General features: G+C 37.1%; 1 protein-coding gene, 1 long non-coding RNA gene and 2 pseudogenes across 8 annotated transcripts; 1 reads left to right on the forward strand and 3 right to left on the reverse strand.

The window, feature by feature from the left end:
* Nucleotides 1-164: 164 nt before the first annotated feature.
* On the reverse strand, nucleotides 165-12,287 carry LOC141826835 (geranylgeranyl transferase type-2 subunit beta 1-like). Of its 7 annotated transcripts, none has more exons than XM_074714144.1 (11): nucleotides 3,080-3,204; nucleotides 2,958-3,010; nucleotides 2,576-2,660; nucleotides 2,330-2,483; nucleotides 2,134-2,250; nucleotides 1,712-1,778; nucleotides 1,501-1,649; nucleotides 1,197-1,330; nucleotides 1,008-1,106; nucleotides 822-897; nucleotides 165-496 (listed from the first exon to the last, which is right to left on the reverse strand). In XM_074714144.1, the coding sequence occupies exons 3-11, from the start codon at nucleotides 2,627-2,629 to the stop codon at nucleotides 402-404; spliced, it is 945 nt and encodes a 314-aa protein (XP_074570245.1). In that variant the 5' UTR covers nucleotides 2,630-2,660; nucleotides 2,958-3,010; nucleotides 3,080-3,204; the 3' UTR covers nucleotides 165-401. The 7 variants fall into 7 exon arrangements, with proteins under 7 accessions (XP_074570245.1, XP_074570244.1, XP_074570243.1 ...); XM_074714143.1 differs by having other exon boundaries at nucleotides 3,076-3,204; XM_074714142.1 differs by lacking the exons at nucleotides 2,958-3,010; nucleotides 3,080-3,204 and adding an exon at nucleotides 12,045-12,287.
* LOC141826961 (zinc finger BED domain-containing protein RICESLEEPER 1-like) lies at nucleotides 8,335-9,975 on the reverse strand (annotated as a pseudogene).
* A 745-nt stretch (nucleotides 12,288-13,032) lies between the features above and the next one.
* LOC141826160 (uncharacterized) lies at nucleotides 13,033-14,156 on the forward strand. Its single transcript, XR_012601617.1, has 3 exons — nucleotides 13,033-13,130; nucleotides 13,662-13,821; nucleotides 13,932-14,156. It is a non-coding gene; the product is annotated as an uncharacterized LOC141826160 (long non-coding RNA).
* Nucleotides 14,157-17,631: 3,475 nt separating this feature from the next.
* Nucleotides 17,632-22,483, reverse strand: part of LOC141826962 (mannitol dehydrogenase-like) — a 5,604-nt pseudogene continuing 752 nt past the window's right edge.

Below are 22,483 nucleotides of genomic sequence, written 5' to 3' on the forward strand. Positions count from 1 at the left end.
TTTTTAATCTTAGAATAATTTTGAAAATTCAAAATAGGTTTTTCATATCTGAAGAACATTTATGTCTGATTCCCCAATTAGTAGAGACAACATCTGTTCTATATGTCTCAATGTCGCTTCCATTTGTTTCAAACAATATTATCCAATATCGACAGTGCAAAATAGGCAAAAATTTTGATCTCAAACCCTGAAACTTATAGATACAGAGTCACGTAACACATCAAATTCCAACAAGAATCTGTTCTGGGTTTTTCAGTTTTGATAACCATTTGAAAGATGGTGCACCGGCAGGGAACGATCTAGTTGGTATGAGAAATGCGGCACACACTCGCATCGTAACATTTAAATTATCAAGATGGCAGAAGAAACACAGCTCCAGTCGCCTGTGTGATTGACTTATTTCACTTACTGAAAATGATTCGATTTACCACATCAACAGGCAAGGCATAGGCAGGATCTATGGGCTTTACTCCTGGGTATTCCATCAGGGACAAGCCTGTTCATCAAATAAATGAAGCTTCAGATGAAGATGCTAGAGTACAAAAGACTGTGACCACCGTATGCGTATTTTGCACTTCCGATTTGGGACCGGACCGACCAAGCTTGAGTCCATGAGACTGACTGGGATTTATTTTTTTTTTTTAAGTACAAAAGACTGGTATTTTGCAAAGATCACTCTTGCATTTGTGGTAGAGTAACAGTGACAAATAGGTAAAAGTATAATTATGCAACTTAGATTTGAGATCGGATACTGACATAGTTACGGTTGGAATAAATGAAGAGTCCAACGATAAAAAAAAAAAGAACTATAAAGAGTTTACCTGCTACCCCAAAGTAGGTATGATAAACATCTACTGCATTGTCTGGTCTATCTGAAATTCCTCCATTCTCTTTGTCCTGCATTTTAACAACAATTCAGCAAACGATTGGTAGAACAAGAACAAAATGGCTTCTCGATCCAAATAAAATCTTGAAAAGCAGCCAAAACAAGTATTGGATAAGTGGACCTGGCAGTTCAAGATGAACCTAGTGAGTTTTTCTTTATCGATCCAGTGGACTCTATCAATCATAACTAGACTAGATAATACCCACCAAGAATAGCAGACCTGCAGCCATTTCAATAAGGTTTATATAAAGTGAAGGAAAAGGAAATAAATTAAAGGGCTAAATATGAATTAAAAAAATTCTGATCCCACATCAGCAAGTTTCTCAGGGCGGCCATTCAATCCTCCATCTTTGCATTGCCGCTCACATAGCCACCAGCCGAGAAGGTCTCTGTCGACATGGTGCAGAGATCCCGTGATTGCAAGGGCACCCACACAACAAAAGACTACAAACAAAATGACGGTGGAAATTAAGCAAAGAAGCAACAAGGTTTCTCCGACCAGGATAGGATAGAAACACATTCTGTTTTAAACTAAAAACATTAAACAATCAGAAATCAGAATGGTAAAACACAAATTATTCTAGTGAGAATAGACTAAACTACAAGGAGATTACTCTGTCCAGCATGTGACTCTCCACCAGGTATAGAGCCAAATCCACCATCCAAGTTTTTACAACTTACAATGTAATTTACAGCACTCTCCACATTGATTTTACTTAGCTGACCCAACAGTGAGAGACAACATATCGCAATATAAGAGAACCTACACCGAGAACTTATATCAAATTCTACCATATGTCACAATGGGAAAAAAGAAAAATGTACCTAGTGTCAACTTCACCCCACATATCACCAGAGAAGGAGCCATCTTCATTCTGCAACCCAGCCACATCTAAATATAAACTTAAGTGTACCAAAAGATGCAGTTGAAGTATATTCTGAGGACTACATGTTCAAATATCACATCATACATTTTACAAAGTACTTTTGATAATTCATGATTAAAAACCATAAATATCTATTTAGCTAGAAAAGTAAAACGTTGTTGACAGAAGTTTTAACGATAACAATGATTTATAGTTGAGTGCTGTGCTCAATAAAAGTTTCATAGAATCAAGTTAATGAAACAACCTCACGAGCATACAGCAATAAATAATGTCACTTAAATTTTGTGATGTAAGAAATTGATTATGACACTAGACCTTGTGCATAAAGAAATAAGTGATTCAGCCAGAAAGGAAGGATACAATCCGAAACTTTATCAATGTCAAGAACATCTAGTCGGTTGAGAAGGGCTAAAACTTGCACGGCACTTAGTGTATATAGAAGATGTGGATCATGCCCTACATTTCCACCAAAGCCTCCTGCAATCACCCTCAAATTTCACCTGCAACCTTAAAAATATATAGATACCAAATACCTAATGCTAGGTCATGATCTTACCAGAACCTATGTCTTGACATTGCATAATCCACTGCACAATTTCATCTGGTTTCACTGCTTCAATCTCATTAAGCAAATCAAGTGTAGCAAGACCCCAGTATGCTCCATTCAGTCTCAAATGCTCTATCACCAGAGCCTCAAAACTGTCTTTCTTCTGATGTATGTATGGAAGTGTTCGAACTCCTCAGTTAATGCAAAGGAAATTGTCTTGCAAAGGAAAAGATCAATGATGAAGGCATACAAAACCTTTTCTACAGAAACGATATATTGCACATGCTTCTTTCCTTCCAATTCTCCCATTTCCTCTCCAAATTTAACTGGTTCTTCAGTTCTAGATTCATAAAATTGATATTTTCAGAAAAGCAAAAGCAGAAGGTGGAAGCATAGCAAGTAAAAAAGAAAAAAAGAAAAAAAAAGAATCTGGAAGCAGAGAAAGGCTAGGCCTAGGGTAATAGTCATGTTATCATATCAAACTAATAATTGACTCTGCAGATCCTCAACTTGACTGACTGCTAAATTACAATATATTAAAGATATAAAAATTATAGGAAAAAACATGAGAAAGTTTAAGAACATTTACATCGATTTCGTACTGATACTCTCTCAGAATCAAAGGTTGTGAGACTACCTTATGGAAGCGGCTTTGCCCCCAACAGACGGAGATCGCGAGGGAGATGTGTCCTACGTTGACAAGATTTAGAGAGAGGAGAGAGGACTGAGGGATCGGAGGTAGCGGAAAATGTTACCGACGATAGTGAAGGAAGAGAGCCGAGGAGAAAGCTCCGATCGTTGCTTCCGAGTTCCGGCGGAGAGGCGGCGGTGGAGGGTTGGATTGGGAAGGGAGTCGGTGAAAGCGAAATGGAAATGGAAATGGCGTGGGAAACGGGGATGAGTGGCTCGTGACAGAGCAAATGACTTTTATACCCTTTTGAATATATTATCCAGGGAGCGGTCTGAACCCAGTCGGTCTATTCTTTTTAGTACGCCGAGTTGGGTCTAACCCGGTCTATCATAGACATGTTGAGTTTATCATAGGCCCAATTTATAACTTCAAATTGATCGGTCGACATGAGCCTGAGCCCGGAGGAGTTGCGCTTGGATCAACTTAGGCTTGGGACTCACTTTAATTTTTTTTAAAATAATAATAATAAAGTATTTTTAAAAATCATATAAATATTTTTAAACAAGGAATAAATATTTTAAATAAGGAATTTTTTTAGATACCTTCTATATTTTTAAAAAATTATCTTATTTTATATATTTTAAAATGGTTAAGTATACATATGACCCAATATAATCCAGTATAACTCAAAAATGAGCCGCGCTTCAACCAATATGTAAGTCGAACTGTCCTCATTTGGCCTGACTTACTGACCAATTGGCACGTTGGGACCCGATCTTATAAGGTCTTGTTGAGTAGTATCCTAACTAGGCTAGGTTGGACAGGCTTGCGAGCCCAATTTGATTAACATATATAAACCCAATGATCCATACTTTATGCTCGGATCAAATATAGTTTAGTATCGTCATGATGGTGTTGTTTTTGCTTGCTCGGGCTTGTCCTCTCCCAAAAGCAAGTGCCCAAAGCTACACTCGCTTCCCAAAGGTCCGAGATATGGTGACCTGAGAATAAAAACATGTTAGGGTTAGTCTGCTCTACGAGCGCGCCCACTCCGATGTTCAAGTCAATCTCAAATAAAGGAATGGAAAACTTATAGAGATGTGAGAGAAAGAAAGCATATGAGAGAATTATGGTTTAGTGAAGAAGAGTCGCATTCGCGCGCTAGAAGAAAATCATCCTCCCTTTCATATACCTATGTATCATTATATAGTCGATGGAAGGAAATCTCTATGTAATATCTGACATAATCAAGTTATTAGGAGGCCAAGGGTGACAAATGTTAGACCGTATATTGATATTGTCGGATCGTTAGCAAGCAAGTTGTTGGACCATTGGGAGTTGTCAGAGGTTGAGATCAAATACCAAACTAATCGACCACATAGTTTTGTATCTCCTAAACCTAATTGGGTTATTGTTGGGTGGCCGTTAAGTGCTCAAGAAAGAAATCTTGAATGAGATGTTGTTGGATGCCCATAAAAGGCTCAGGGAAAGGGGCTGGAGGCACACATTCAATGTTCGGATCTATTGATCTAAAGAGACTTTAGTGATCGGGGGATGTCATTAGCATTCAAGGATGTCATATAGAAACAAGCATTTAATACTTAGGGATGTTAATTCTGAGTGCTTAAGGATGTCGATTTTGAATGCTCTGTAGGAAAATCGATGAGCCTCCAGAACTATTCCGGTGATACAGATTATCAATTCTCGATCCGATCAAAATATAGCGGAAGCGATTATATAATTTCATAAATTATTAATCAACACTTATGAATATAAATCAATGAAGAATTTAAATTTAGAAAAAGAAAATATTTTCTAGAAAACTAACCTCTTTGTAGTTTTCCTCTTTCGTAAATTCTGGGTGCGTAGAAACCACAGCCTTCCAGTGCGATCCTCCTATTGACGGTAGTGTGTGGGCATTCCAAAATACAAATCTTAGAAATCAATTATTTCTCTCTCTCACTTTTTTTTTCTTTTTTTCACGGTAAAAATTATGAAGATTTTCTTTTCAAAATCAAAAGGATCTACACTTACCTTTTTATAATATTTAATATATTCCAAATATATTAAAAATATTATTAATATCCTTTTTTGATATTACCATAATAATCCAAAATTTATAATTATTTCATAATTATAATTTTAATTAAATCTCATATTTAATTTATCTCCAAGCCCTTGAAATTATGGAAATAATTTTTCATCTTCACATTTGATTTCTAAATTGCATTTTAGCCCGTCATTAATAAAGAAGGCGTACTGGGGACCATGGACCTATAATAAGAAGCTCCAATAAATTGGATAAATAAATAAATTCTTTAATTAATTTATTCAATTTATTAATTTCATTATTACTCCACTAAAAATATGAAATTGCACTCTTCTTTATTATAGAATATCTTCCTCTATGAAAAGAGTCGTCCATTGATGTAATCATTACAAACGGATTAATCCTCCATAGACAATTCACAATTGGAGCTAGGAAATTTTTCGTTTACCTCTCCAATTATTTTTAAACCTCATTTACCATTAATCCACTAGTGAGTGGTTCAATTTATAATTTCATTATAAATCATTTGGGTCCAACACTCAGTTCCAGAATTAACAAAGGAGGGAATTATCTTTCTGCTTCTCGCAAGAAGGAATGGATTCCATATCTGTAAATTTATATTCCCAGCCATTCATTTCAAATGTAAATCTAAAATGCAAGTGTTGAGAATGTGTAATTGCAAACTTTAAACAAGCAAATTAAAAATCACATAGAAATAAATAGGAGTCTATAATTACTTCAGGTTTAAGATCTATCCATATATGATCATTTTTATGATTTAATTTGAATTTCATAATATAACGAAATTTATTATGAAATTTCTAATTAAATCGGTCCAAGTCATACATGATCTCATTATATATAAATGCCCCCATTTAGATGTCTTCACATCGACAGTCCGGATAAAACAAATACATTCAAAATGTTCATGGGCCGCATTAGTGATACTTTAATTAATTTTATCACAGACTTAATTTAAGTTTATTATACATAATTTAATCCTCTTGTATATATAACTCTTATATATACTAAATTATGACTACATCCAATAAACTAGGAATTTTGCTATGATATAAAAAATTTCATACAAATATGTTCAATGATAAATGTCGCTTTTATTAAAAAAAATATAGTCCAATTACTATGCTTTGAGGGCACTATCCCCAACAATCTCCCACTTGCCCTAAAGCATGTGGGACATGTCTCTAAGTCCAAGATTTAACATATGCTCCTCAAACACTTTTGCAGACAGCGTCTTGGTGAATGGATCAGCAAGGTTGTCAGCAGATGCAATCTTGAGAATTGAAGCGTCACCTCTCTGTACTATCTCTTGAATCAAGTGATACTTCCTTTCTATATGCTTCGATCTCTTGTGACTATGAGGTTCCTTTGAATTAGCCACTGCCCCACTATTGTCACACCATAGAGTGAGTGATTTATCCATATTTGGAACAACTTCCAATTCAGTTAGGAACTTTTTAAGCCATACAGCCTCTTTAGCAGCTTCGGAAGCAACTATGTATTCGGCCTCCATGGTTGAATCGGCCATGCTAGATTGCTTGATGCTTCTCCAAACTATAGCACCGCCTCCAAGAGTAAACACTGATCCAGATATCGATTTTCGAGTATCTTTGTCTAATTGAAAATCTGAATCAGTATATCCGTCTATTTTAAGATCTCCACCCGAATAGACAAGCATATAATCTCTCGTTCTCCGAAGATACTTGAGAATGTTCTTTACCGCTATCCAATGATCCATACCCGGATTTGACTGAAAACGACTGACTATCCCCACTGCATAACAAATGTCCGGCCTAGTGCACAACATTGCGTACATAAAGCTGCCTACTGCAGAGGCATAGGGAATACATCTCATATCCTCAACCTCTTGTGGTGTCTTTGGACACTGTTCCTTGGAGAGGATGACTCCATGTTAGGTTTGTAGGTAACCCTTCTTGGAGTCTTGCATTCTATAACGCAATAGCATCTTATCGATATAAGTAGCTTGAGACAGTGCCAACAACTTATTCTTGCGATCTCGAACGATTCAAATTCCAAGAATAGAATTTGCTTCTCCCAAATCTTTCATTTGGAATTGCTTGAGGGGAAAGAGTTACTGTCGAGATTGCGAAGGGCACACATCAAAGGTAACCTCGATTCTAGTAGGTAGAATCGTCAAACGAGTATAGTTTTCGCATGGATCTTCTGGAGGGATCCTATTTTCCACTGCGTATATACAATTAAAATTGTTTGATGACGCATATAGATCCCTACACAAGGATCACATCCACTCACCCTACCTCTTCAATTGGTATAAATAGAATCCTCCATATGCTGGAAATCTCATCAATCAATCATCAGATTCATCGATTACAACTCTCCTTGTGCATTCATCTCATCTTGCATTCAGAGTCCAAGAAGCCTACGAGAAGGTTCGTCGGTCTCGAAATTTGAAATGCTACTATTCTAAGACGTTCGTCGTTGTATCTTGGGAACGAGTTGCTGCTATCCGTAAGCACCGTAGCGGAGCAATATCGTTTACGGAGATAGTGTCGAACACTAGCCTCGACGATCCATATCAGTTTGCATCCTCCCGAAGCTACCGGAACCAACACTACTTACAATAGAAACTACCCTATAATATATTAATTAGACAACTGAAACTCCCAATTCAATCAGTCTTGCTTTTAATCTTCTTGCCGTCAAATAATCAAAAATTGAAATAGTTAAGTACAAGATATTTGAATTATAAGAAAAATTTTTCAATATGTTACTAAAACTAAATAAGAAAATCATAAGATAAAATGATGACTTTATCAATACCTCTTGAAAGGTGATAATGAAAGCAGTATCTAAGACAATTGAATTTCTTTAATCTCTTATTTTTCCTTTTACATAACATGAGAAAAAATTAGACATTGAGACATGAACAAAATAATATATAAAACATATAACAACAAGTAAATAACTAATTAAATAGAATATTTATGTACTCACTTTTGATTTTCTCTTAATTCGATAATGAGCACGCAACCAATCTGATGCACAAAGTAGTACTTGAACTGTGTCTGTTCCCAAAGAAGCAAGATGAGGATCAATTACTCTACCACCGACACTAAAAGTTGATTTAGAAGTCACTGTAGTTATCGGAATTGATAGTACATCACAAGCCATTTTTTATAAGATCCTAAACTTTAAGTTGTTAATTCTCCATCATGACAATGCATCAAAGTCAATTTCATCTTCACAAATAACACACCCTTCATCCAAGTACACATCTAGTTCAGATTTTACTTGCTCAACACTGTCAACATTCTTAATGTAATTAAAAAATTATGCCCTTACTTTACCTTTTTCTCTTCCATTTAAATTGCTCTGACCAATAGAACTTTCTCTTTGAGTTTCACCTTGAACATTACTACTACCAACACTAGCCTTATGAGCTTCAACATACTATTGTACAACATGTACAATGTCTCACAAATCATGGAAATGTGCTCAATTGCATCACTAAGAGAATATATCTCCGGAAAACATCATTCAATTAACTTCATTTTATTCCTTGGATCTAACACTGCTGCAATAGAGATCAATAAATTACTATCACTCCAATATTTATCAAATTTAGCTTTCATCTTGTTAGCCATTTCTGCCATGAAACTTCCTTCATTTGCACTTGCTTCATTTAACAACTTTTTTATAGTGTAAAGTTCAGTAAGGAACAAGTTAGAAGTAGGATATTCACTTCCTGAAATAAGATGAGTTACTTCATTAAATTCCTCAAGAAATAAACAAACAACAGTAACCTTCTTCCAATCCTTCTCACTTGGCAAAAAAGTATAAGTTGCATCAAGGTTGTCAAACTCGCGATTCCAATGTCGACTCGGTTAGGGGTGCACAAACTCGTATTGTAAATTCGTATCGTAAACTCGTACGAGTTTACAGATAATCCAAAAAAGAGTTATAAAATGTCAAATAATATATATTTGATCATAACTTCATAAGAACAATCACTATTTCACATATCTAATAAAAAAGCATAAACATAGTTATCAACATGTTTTCACATATAAAAAAAGACTAAACATGAAAATTTAATATGAAAAGATATGAAATTTTCAAAATTTATGTTTCAACATCAAGTTACAAAATGATAAATTTAAAATTTCATACAAAAATAGTCCAATAGATACACCAAATAAGCTTCCATTGTCCAAATTTGATAAAAGGAAACATCAAACAAAGATTTCCTTTGTTTATTGTTTATCGAGTTTACCGAGTTTGACTAAGTTGACTCGCGAGTTTACCGAGTTGACTCGCGAGTTTACGAGTTTACAAGGGGGGCCCGATTTTAAGCTGATTCAACACGAAATTGAAATAATAGTTCGTAAACTCGTAAACTCGCCGAGTTAACTCGCGATTTTGACAACCTTGAGTTGCATCCCTTGATGCATATCTAGGAAAAACATTTTTGAACTCTAAAGCAGCTGATAACATGCAAAATATTACATTCCACCTTGTGCAACAATCCAAAATAAGCTTCTTTGAAGATAGTTTCAATTGCTTTGAAATTTCACTAAATATAGTAACATGAGTCTCTAAGGCAGTTATGTGTTTTACACTTTCACGCACATTGAAAATAATATCTTGGATCTCAGATAACCCATCTTGCACTAATAGATTCAAGATGTGTGCACAACATCTTACATGAAATAATTTGCCACCAAGAGGAAGATTATTTTTATAGGAGAGATTATCCTTCAACATCCTCACAGCAACATCATTATAGCTAGCATTATCAACTGTAATTGACCATATCTTATTTTCAATTCTTCATTCAACCAAGCACTTATTTAACACATCACAAATGAAAATATCATTATGAGGTGGAGGAACATCTAAAAAATTCAGATTTCATTTCTGTAAATTCCAACTAGAATCCACATATATAGTAACAAGTGTCAATATATTCATCTTTCCATTTCTAGTTGCATATCCCTTGATTTCCTCCTCAAGATCCCTTGATTTCCTCTTGAAGATATTTATTGCATATCCCTTGATTTCCTCTTGAAGATATTTATTGCATATCCCTTGATTTCCTCCTCAAGATCCCTTGATTTCCTAAAAAAGGGCAGCCCGGTGCACGAGGCTCCCGCCTTGCGGGGTCGGGGAAAGGATCCATTGTACGCAGTCTTACCTTGCCTTTGGCAAGAGGCTGTTTCCAGGAAAGGATCCCTTGATTTCCTCTTGAAGATATTTATTGCATATCCCTTGATTTCCTTCTCAAGATCCCTTGATTTCCTCTTGAAGATATTTATTGCATATCCCTTGATTTCCTTCTCAAGATCCCTTGATTTCCTCTTGAAGATATTTATTGCATATCCCTTGATTTCCTCCTCAAGATCCCTTGATTTCCTCTTGAGGATATTTATTATTCTTGCTGCAATTACTGTTGTAAATTTTCCTATAATAGGTCTAAGATTAAGGGATCTGATTATGCTTACTATTTCAGACCCTAAGATCAAGGAATGTATTGATGTATATATATTGTAATTCTCTTAATGAAACATAGACAATTTTTTCTAGAATTTCTTCTTTGTTTTGTCAACAAGTGACAACCATATATGAAATCTTCTGATCTGACTTCCATAAATTAGTAGTCACACAAACCCTATTCACATCTTTTAATGATGTCATTACTTTTTTCTTCTCAATTTCATAAGAAATTGTGCAATCTTTTTTCACAGTAGCACGACTAATCTTCTGATAATGTGGAGTCGTTGTCCTCATCAATAAACTGAATATTTCATATTCTAAGAAAAGGAATGGCAGCTCATGAACAATGATCATGTGAGAAAGAATCTCCCGTATCTTCCCATGATCATACTTGAAATATTGGACAGCATTGACAGTTTCTAATTCAACAATAGTTGTAGAGACAGTAAGATTGTTTTGACTTTTATCATTAATCTGCTTCCTCATACAACCCTTGAGGTGCCACAAAAAATGGGATGTAACACCAAACTTGTTTATTGTGAGCCGATGTTTATAATGAATGCATTCGGCCTTTATTGTCTCATTCGGAAGAGTATTCTCTTTAAAGTCATCCCACGCTTTGGATGCCCATTTTCTTTTCTTTGAAGCATATGGACTTTCATCCTCTTCTTCAATTGTCTCAAATTGTTGCACATTATTGGTTTGAATTATTTTATTGGTATTATTTGTTGAAGGTTGAATTTTTCTCACAGTAGGGTTTATGGCAAAATCTTTAGTTGATAAATGCGGAGTTGACATTGAATATAAAAGTCCTGTATAAAAATTGCATAAAAAAAAGACTACAAGCAAACTTCTAAACATGAGCTTGTAAAAAACAGGAGTAAACAACTTCTAAAAACAGGAGTAAACAACTTCTAAAAACACACATAACACTCTAAAAAAGCTTACCCAAAGCTTACTTTACACATATAACAAGAGCTTCTAAGAATTTCTAAATTGCATAATAAAAGGCTACAAGCAGGAGCTTCTAAAAAACAGGAGTAAACAACTTTAAAAAATAAGAGTAAGCAACTTCTAAAAACACACATAACATTCTAAAAAAGCGTACCCAAAGCTTACTTCACACACATAACAGGAGCTTCTAAAAATTTCTAAATTGCATAAAAAAAAAAGGCTACAAGCGGGAGCTTCTTAAAAAAGGCTACAAGCAAACTTCTAAACAGGAGCTTCTAAAAAACAGGAAAAAAAAAATACTATACACATTAGTGCACAGCTATAGGGGGAAAAAAGATAAAAGCTATATGCTTAACACTTTTTTAGGTCTTTTTCTGCTATAGAAGCTAGGTTAGTGACAACCGGGAGGTGCCCCAAAATACATAATTTGTATTTTCCCCTTATCCGCAGGTATTACTTACCGATGTACCGAAAAGTATGGTCGTAAGACACTATCCTTACCCCCAATAGCCTGAGTAAACAATTTCTAAAAACACACATAACAGCAGTAAAACTAGGAAAGAATTAAGAAAGCAAAATTTCTCACCTCTCACCTCAAACAATAGCTTGAAGAATGGAGATCAAGGTTGAAGGACTGCCGGGACTGATGGGTTCGAGCTTGGAGATTAGGGGTTTCTTGCAGCAAGGCGATTCTTGAGGCGGCGAGGCGAACGGTGAGGCGGACGGCGATTCTTGAGGCGGCGAGGCAAACGGCGAGGCGGGACGTGAGGCGGACGGCGTGGACGGCGTTTCCCGAAGCTCGACGAACGGTGAGGCGAACGGCGAGGCGGACGGCGTTTCCCGATGCTCGACGAACGGTGTTTCCCGATGCTCGACGAACGTCAAGCTCGGCGATTCTTTAGGTGGAAAGCGGACGATCGACGCGAGGCTGCGGGAATCGCCACGATTACGTAAGTTAGGGTTGTATGGTTTTTTTGTTTTTTGAGGCGGGCGAGAATCGGTATCAACGGTGATGAGGATTTTTTATTTTTTTTTTCTATTTGTTTATTAAATGGAGTATTTTTTTATTTATTATATGATTTAATTAAGATTCTGTCAAAAATAAAACTTTTAAAAAATCTTAAAAAATTTTAAATTTAAATTTTTTCTAATTTTATTTTAAAGAGTAAAAAGAAGAGATCAGGAATTCAGAATGAGGGAGGCTAAAAAAAATTAGAATTAATGACGAAATTAATGATGGAATACCAAATTCGTCGTTAAATCGTCGGCAACGCGACGGAATCTAGAATAGCGACGGAAATTATTTTCCGTCGCTAAAATCGCTAGTTAAACGCGACGACCTCTTTTCTTTCTACTTTCTCTTCTTTCTCTGCTGCGCGACCCGAAACCCTTTCTTTCTCCTCTGTCGGCGATTCCCGATCCCCTTTCTTTCTCGCGCACGGCTTCCTCTCCTCCAGCGACCTCCTCCCGGAGACCTCCCTCCGACATTCTCTCACACGGCACTGCTCCTCCGGTCTCTCGCGCGACGATTACTGCTCGCAGCGCACTCTCCCGGGATTTTGCTACGCCTCTCCTCCGGCGATTTCTGCTACGCCATTCTGTCGTCCGGCGATTTCTACACCAGCGTTGTCACCGGCGTTGTCTTCGGCAAATTCTGCACCGGCACAGTCTCTCCAAAGGTAAACCCTTCAGCAAGATTATGTTAGGGTTAGATTTTTGTTAATTGAAGATATATGGTTAGTTTCATTTTTGTTATGGTTAATTGAAGATTTATGGTTAATTGAAGATTTAGGGTTACTTGCATTTTTGTTAGGGTTTATTGAAGATTTAGGTGTATTATCAGTATCAAATTAGGTGTGATGCAAGTATATGTGAATGCAAGTATATTATACTTATTAGAAATGAAATGCTAATTGCTTACGTATTTATTCACCCTGTTTAATTTCTTCTACTTGTGATCATGCTTGTATATTTTACTTGTTTATTGCTTATTTGTTTGATCACCAGGCTTTCTTTATTATTCTGGTCACCATGCTTGTGTAACATTTTTATTTATTGTTTGTTTCAATCGATATTTGCAATTGTTAGTAGATACACTAATGTTAATTAGAATTTTTGATCATCAAACTCAGTTAAAAGAGTTTAGATGGCAATTGAATGAGAGCTTCATGCATTTGGATTTCACAGATCAAAAATTGAATACATTATAGGATTTGAAGAGTCTCATCAAGCCCAACTGCGCTATGAGGCAATTGGAGAGCATATGCACGCAATTGCGGCTGTTATGAGTCAAACGCCACAGCCCGTGCACGGCTTTGACTCACAGGAGACTTAGGACCCTGATGACCCTGATCAGTAGATGTTTGCGAAGTATATACCATTAATTTTATTTTTAAATTATAACTCGTAAACATGCATTTTCATCATAGATACATATCATTAATTTAACATACTAACCTATTTTATTATATTTTTTGCAGGATTGATATTTTGACTTGCACAGTTGATATGTTTTTCTTTGTTAGTGGTATGTGAACATTTGATACAGTATCATTGTAGATATTCAGATTTGTGGTATTCAGGTATTATGACTTTTTTGTATTGATCAGATGTTATGACTGTTATTGTATTGATCAGATATTGTGACTGTGTTTGTATTTGTATTAGTTTTGATGTTGGACTGAATTTGTATTAGTTCAGATGTTAAAAACTATTTGTATTGTGTATTTGGACGGAATTTATAGTATTTATGTTATTGTATTGGAGTGTTTACAGTATTGTGGTGTTTATGTATTGGAGTGTATACAGTATTGTGGTATTCATATTAGATTGGATTGATTGATATGTAAACAGGGAATTCAGAAAAATTAAAAAAATATATTAAAAAATTAAATTATTAACGACGGAATTATAAATTCTGTCGCTAATAAGGATTTTTTTTATTTTTTAAACACTTTTAGCGATGGAATTTTAAAATTCCGTCGCTAAATCTAATTTTTTATCGGTTTCTACAATTTAGCAAGGGAATTTAAATTTCCGTCGCTAAATAGCGATAGAATTTTAAATTTCGTAGCTAAGTTGGTATTTTTTAAATTTTTTTTAAAATGTTAGCGATGGAATGTTTAATTTCGTCGCTAAGTTGGTTTTTTTTTATTTTTAAAAAAATGTTAGCGACGGAATTTATAATTCCGTCGCTAATTACCCATTTAAATTTTAGCGACGGAATTATTTATCCGTCGGAAAATTTAGCGACGGCCTAATTATATCCGTCGCTAATTGGCGATGGCACTGAATTTCCGTCGTTAAGCTTATATCAACGACTAAAAAAATTGCAATTCAAATATTTCGTCGCTAATCAGTCGTTAAATTGCATTAACGATCGATTAGCGACGGAAATATTCCGTCGCTAATCTAATCTGAAGTATTTTTAATTTTTTTTCTATTCTGTTTATTAAATGGAGTTTTTTTATTATTATTATGATTTAATTAAGATTATGTCAAAATAAAAATTTTAAATTTAAATTTTTTCTAATTTTATTTTAAAGAGTAAAAAGAAGAGATCACGATGAGGGAGGAAAACGATGCCTTTGTAAGGGTATATTGATGCGGGGATGGTTTGACCTAAGGAGTCAAATTTTAACAGATCATAACTTTTGACTCGGGAATCAAAACGAGACACGGTCAGACGCGTTTCGAAGCTCTTTTAGAAATCTTTATTCGGTACTGGGTAAAACCCGTACCAACCCACTTTTGGCTCCATCTGACATCATTTAATGCTCCGTCTACATCTCTGAACTTATTTTTTACTATTTATAATAATTTTCTATTTTTATTTTTTTTAGTATTTTTGATTTTGTTAAGGTTTTGATTTAATTATAGCTTATTTAAAATCATGTTTATCCATTTACGGTCAATTTGATTGATTAATAAATTTTTTTTGGCAAAAACCTATAAGCAACGTCGTCGGTGGCTTTCTACTCATTTTTTCTATTTTTTTCGATCTTGATCCCTTCTCAATTCTCCTTAAATTTTCTTGATCCCTTTTCAATTCTCCTCAAATCTTTCGTTTTTGGAATAATCACTATTCTGTCCGATGTCAGTTGTTAATTAAAGTTCTTTCAGAGACATTTATTAGGTATGGGGTAAAACTCGTACATATCTATTTTCGAGCCCATCTGATATCGTTTAGTGCACCATCCGTAGTTCCGAACTTATTTTTTATTTTTAGGTTTTTTTGATATTTTGACTTTTTCACATTAGGGTTTCGGCAAAAACTTTAGAGGTGGTGTTATCGTGGTTTTCTATCTATTGTTCTAATTTCTTAAACTTGTTCTTGTTCTCTCCACAATTCTCTTCCAATCTTGTGTCTCTAAAGTAATCACTATTTTGTCGAGCTTTACATATGTTTTTAAGAGATAAATATAGAAAAAGAAGAATCAATTAAAATTTTAAACATAAGATATATAATTTAAAAAATCAATAATAATAAATATAATTATAATAATTTAAAGTTAATAATTAATAATATTTTTAAATTAATCTAAAATTAAGAGTAAATATTATTTTTTAAAAATATATAAAAATAAATATTAAACACATAAAAAATTAGACTTCAAAATAATAATAACACGAGTTTCCTAACGAGCACATTCGCAAGCCTCCTAATGAACACGTTCATGAGCCTTCGAACGAACACGTTCGCGAGCCTTCTAACGAACACGTTCACGAGCCTCTTAATGAACACATTCGCGAGCCTCTTAACGAACACGTTCGCAAGCCTCTTAACAAACAGGTTCGCGAGCTCACGAATCAAATACTGGTAAGCTCGAGCTCGGCTCGATTATATTTTTGAGCTCGAGCTCGACTCATTAACGTAATCGAATGAACTCGAACGAACTTTTTTTTGAATCGAGATCCGAATAGCTCGTGAGCGGCTTGGCTTGATTACACCCCTAAGACACTTCAATTTAATCAATACAAATAAAATACATCATAACAAATATAATTTTTAATTATTATAATATGAATATTTGATCAATACAAATAAAATGTATTATAACAAATATAATTAATAACAATTATAATATAAATACTTCATCTCGGATTACAATATCATTTCGATTCGGATCAATATTAATAATATTGTATTGTAGTTCATAACTTCTATAATATGGACACTTCATATCTATAAATATTAGTTAATACAAGTCAATATCATATTATACTAATTATGAATTACTACTCTTAGAACATACACAATCGTCGATTAGCCCTTGCGGCATATAGTGCAAACGGTGAATGCATGATATTTCTAATGTAACAGTCAGGAATTAAATTTCGTAGGAACTCACGACTTGAATTTTACCTCGCCATTCACCTCTTGTCTGTGTATTTGAATTCCCTTCTTACCCATGGGCCCCACTCTGGCGCTCTGTTTGGGAGGACGTGAGGGAAGGGAAGGGAAGGGAAGAGGAAATAAGGAGAAGGAGAATTTGAACTTTTGTTTGGAATGAAGTAAATTAAGGAGGGGATGGGGAAAGAAGGGTAAGTTGCTGCCTTGCATGCTCATGAATCGCTACAATTTCTTATATTTCAATTTGAGGTGTAAGGAAGGAAAAGGGTAACTCAAAAATAGTTTATTTCAATTTTATTCTTATTTTAAAATATTAATTCTCAAATTTAGTTGAAAGCCTTCTAAAATATTTCAATCTGTTTAGGTATGTCTTTTTTTCATCGTCGCTCCTCATACAACGAGCGCCGTCATCGCCCAATGTCTAACCACTCACATTCCACGAAGTCAGCATCGACCCTCATCACAAATCTCTCAAAGAACAAGACTCAAGAAAACAAAAATAATCTTAATCTTCTTTTTGTCCTCCTCCAAGGAAATAGATTTATCCAAATAGCATGTGTACTGTCTATTTTAGGACTTTTCATATCTCAACTTCTACATACAATACTAATAGAATTTTATAATTTTTCATCCGTCCTCTTTATGCATTGTCTTTTTTAAAAATTGATGATATTTTTATTTATCTTGCCAATTGATTGAACACTTTAATATACTTATAAATTATATCTCTTATTAAAAAAATCATCAATGAAAGAATTTTATTTATTTTCAATTTTTATTTTTTTAGTTCCGTTATCTTCCTTTAACCAGAAGAGATGGCACTTCATTCAGGACTGCTTTGTTGCCATGCTTGCTGAAGTTGCACAAATGGTGTTCGCCACATCGATAACAAACCTGTATCTGACATCCCCCCTGGCAAGCCTTTGCATTGCATCGTTCACTTGGTTCATTCCGACGATCTCAACTGTTATGGGTGTATATATCAAGCCCGGTTAGTCAAGTCAGACGAGAGGTGTCGGGTGCGATGCCGCGGGACTGGACGAATGGGTCGAACTGAGTTCTATGCACCCCCAAGTCGAGTCCTCCTCTCAGGAACAGGGCATATGGACCGAGCCGAGTCCTACGAAACCACCAAGTCAAGTCTACCTCCAGCACCGAGACGAACCCTCACGAATGATACCTTGCCAAGACGCTGGTGTATCGCAGCCAGCCCACCCGGCCCTGATAATTATTATATCGATTCAAGATCATCACTTTGGCCCTCGCTCTCGAAGCAAGGATACCGCCGTGTGCATCGAGGGGATCCAGTCGGCTCGGCCCCTTTTGCCCAGGACTTTTCCCTCCTTGCCCGAAGGGGCCCGCTCGGCTAGGGCGAGGAGCCTGAGTCTGAGCCGAATCACTTGTCCAAAGACCCATCCACATCATTAGCTTATTCTAATGCTGAAAAAGGACCACTCCCCCATCGTACGGTTATGAATGTTCCTCTGACACCCTTGCGCGTCACCATGATAAATCTTCGGTAAATAGCAAAACATACTCTCCTAATGTTAATCAGCGATGGGACATTAGTGTTGGCCATACCATGTTCCCTGACACGCATTCATAACGACGATGGAACTTTAGTCACATCCCTGATGTGACCCCACAGTATCAAACCATATAATAGGTCAGTTGGTCACTTGAGGGAGGTATGCAATCTCATACTACGCTTCTCCATTGCTACTTCTTCTTCTTTTGCCTCCCTACTGACTTAAGCATCGGAGTGGTCGCGCCAGGACACTCCTGGCCTTCCATCTCACTTTCCTCTTGTGTGCAGGTGTTGCCCTCAAGCTCTCCACCTCCTCTCCCCTCCCCCTTTGTTCTAGCAGTCTTGGTGTTGAAGAAGGTGGTCGAAGCGTCCTGGTGCAGATCTCAACAGGAACATCAATCATCGGAACAATGTTGTGTTCGGCCGCGAAATCCATCATCTCTTGTGTTTCCTTCAACCCCCCAATCATGCTCCCAGCTATACTCTTGCCTCCTGCAAGGGACACCCCCAAACACTTCACCTGATCATGAACAGATCGAACACACAAGAGCAATCAGTGGAAGTGACTTAATTAGCTACCTGAAATCAAGCCGAACGTCGGCAGCTCCGGCGTCTTGTTCGGCGAGCCGACCACAATCAGCTTGCCATAAACTTTCAGCAAGGCAACCAAAGTTGCCAAAGAGAGAGCACCAGAACTTGTGCTGATGATGCCATCCATAGTGCCACTAGCAGCCTGACAAATTAAAAAGAAAGAAAGAATGAATGAATGTTTCTTATACAAAGTAAGAGTTGAGTCACACCTCCATTTGCTCTTCGTTGCTGCTGACTAGAAACGAGTCGGCTCCTAAGGCTTCGACTGTTGGGTTCTTCGGGCCGCAAAAACCGCTTTTCGCGTGCGGAAACCCCGAAACCCGCCACCGGATCCGTGCGAAAAATTACGAAAAATTCGCAAACTCGTTTCTACCTAGATCTACTCTAGATCTACGAGTTTAGTAACCATTACCCTCGGTGCGTGCCCTTCGCGTATCCCGCTCGTCCGAAATGTTGCCGGATCTCGAGAGCGTCAAGTGCCGCTCCTCTATTGGTATCCACTCGGACAAGAAGTGGAGAAAACCAAAACTCAAGGTGTGCTAGCACCTTAGAGAGTTTTGGCTAGCAAGAGGAGAGGGAGAGGGAGAAGGAAAAGCAAGATGGAGATAAAGAGAAATCCACTCAACGTTAAGCCTAAAATGCCTTCACGTTGAGAAGTTTTCCATCCACATGTGGCCCCCACCATTAAGACACTTTAATCCCTATTAAAGCCATAAACTCCCATGAGTTACAACCTCTTCTTGTAACCTCCCATGAGGTGGCAACCAAGGTGATGTGGCATCACTCTATTGGCCATCACTTATGCCACCTCAACATAAAGTCAAGTGGTCAAGTCAAGACTTGACCATGAGGTGGCATGAGTCAAGTCAACATCTATGATGACATGGCATAAAGTCAAGTCAACATGGATGATGACATGGCACCAAGTCAAGTCAAACTTGATCTCCAAGTCAAGTCAAACTTGACCATAATTTCTTCCTTCTCAAATCAAGTCAAACTTGATTTCTAATCTCCCAAAATTGATCAAATCAACTCCTCTAGTCTAGTTTGGATTACACTTAACCCAACTTGATTCATCACATGAATCTAATCCTCATGGTTCATCACATGAACCTAATTTCCACCTAATTGCCCTTTGAGTGTGACCCTATAGGTTCTTGTAACGTTGGCAATGCCCTAAACTCATTTAGGTGCATAAGTAGTGAGCGGTATCTAGCAACACATCACTACTACCCAAGTTACAAGAATGTTGAGATCCAACATCACCTTGTGACTACTAATTGTGACTCTCACAATATGTGACCATGTCCTTCTATCCTCGATATCTAGATTGATTAACCCGAGGCATAGACCGTGTCATCCTCTAATCAATCTATGTCTTGAACTCCAAGTAGACTCACTCCAATCAAACGAGCTCAACATCTCATGTTGACTCATTTGGGCATGGCCATGCACTCTAGTGGTCTAACTCTATCAAGAACTAAGATATCGCTCCCGTCATATAGGAGGGATAGATCCCATCTACATCACTCACATCCCACTACATAATTCGTTATACACCCAGTAATCGCCTTTATAGTCCACCCAGTTACGGGTGACGTTTGACGAAACCAAAGCATATAACTCCTTATGTTGGGAACCATGATGACTTCAGGTCCAAGGACTAATAGTCATACTAATAGCCACATGAGAAAGTATATGACACTCATATAACGATCCATGATACTTTCTCATGGCGGGTCATTCAGTATACATTCTCTAATGCATACCCATGTGTCAACTTGATATCTCATATCCATGACTTGTGAGATCAAGTCATCATGTTGACCTACATGCTAGTCTCTATGCACTAACATTGTCCTCGAATGTTAATACTTGACTAGGAATAGTTTAGTGTAGTGTTCTCTATATCATCTCACTATCGATTCAACCAATCGATTGATATAGATACGAACCTACTACACAAGGACGCTATTATACTTAGTTTATTTGGCACTAATACAAGTAAGTATAATAACCACAAAAGTAATGCCTTTTATAAATAGAAATATGATACAATGAGTCCATACAACAATCATCATATGATTGGCTCTAGGGCTCTCACTAACACGAACTCCGCGCAGTAGTTCTCGTCGCCGAGCCCGTAGCTGTCGCAGGAGAAGTAGGCGCCGGCTAGGTACCCGACGCCGACCTTGTCGCCGGCCTTGAACTTGCGAGCGGCACAACCGACTTCAATTACGACCCCTAGCTACTACCTCATGCCTGGCCGATCGACGATCCAATTAGTGAGATAATTGTTGTATTCATCGGAGAAGATAGGAAATTAAATTCTCACCCCGGGACGATTGGGTATCTTGGATTTCCCCACTCGTTCTTGATTATCGAAAGATGATCGGTGTGGCAAATTCCACAGTAGAGAACCTTCAGGGTTATCTCATCACTTTTCATGGCCCTGAAGCAGTGGCACAGGTGTGCCAAATCTACGCTGTCTGGAAACTTAGAGACGAGAAACGGGAAACGCGGAAACGGAAACGGGAAACGGCAATAGTTGAACTTTCCAGACTTTGGAAATGTCGAATACTGTGAACGATCCGCTCGCCGGAGGGTGGCGGAGTTGTGGCCGGAGGAGGAGGAAGTGGAGGGGCGGCGGTCGAGGCGGCCGGAAGAGAATCCGGAACCGTGGACGTGCTCGATGGGGCCGGAGTGGAAGCCGCCGTCGATGGGGCGGGAGTGGAAGTGTTGGCGGTCGAAGCTGATGGGGCCGGAGAACGAGCCGGAAAGACGCGGTTGCAGGGGAATCAAGGCGAACGAGGAAGAGCTCTCGAAGGAGGCGGAGGAGGAGCAGGCGAGCTGGATGCGCTGGAAGAGCGGCGCCGTGGAGAGTGGCGTGGCCACGTTGGCGCTTACCACTGCCCCAGATATCGACCGGAAGGCAGTGCCGCCGCCGCCATCGTCGCTGTGATGGATGCGGGGAGGCGCACGAGGAGGCAGAGGAGGCGGACAAGGATGAGTCGGCGAAGGGGAGCAGGCCGGACATGGACCGTTTCTTGTAAGTTTCCACGGATGAAAATGTTTCCCAGAGTTTCGGAAACAGGGATGGCAGCGTTGTCGCCGTTTCCAGACAGCGTAGGTGCCAAATGCATTCAGAAATCAGATGCTGTGTCAGACTTGTTATTTCTTAATTTGGAGTTTATTAAGAATAAGGTTCCTAATTAAAAGAACATCCTTATTTATTAAAATCATATATACTTCTTATTTTAAAAATATATTTTTATTCTAATATTTTAGCAATTAATGATTGTTACAATTATTATAGTAGCCATTAAATTTTAATTTTTTTTATCTTTTTAAATAATTTTAATTAAAATTAAATAATATTAATAAGCTAATATTCTTTTTATCAAATAAAAACAAAAATAATTAATTGTATACATTATAACAACATGGTACTGAAATAAAATAAAGATATTATTATTTTAATGTTTTAAAAAGGACAGACAAATTCTTTTACTGATTCTCATAACGAAGCTAAGTACATCTAAATAGCTAAAAGAAGGATT

This window comes from Curcuma longa, chromosome 4, assembly GCF_044706935.1.
Source record: "Curcuma longa cultivar G26 ecotype Majalengka, Jawa Barat chromosome 4, ITB_CL_G26_1.1, whole genome shotgun sequence".
NCBI lineage: Eukaryota > Viridiplantae > Streptophyta > Magnoliopsida > Zingiberales > Zingiberaceae > Curcuma > Curcuma longa.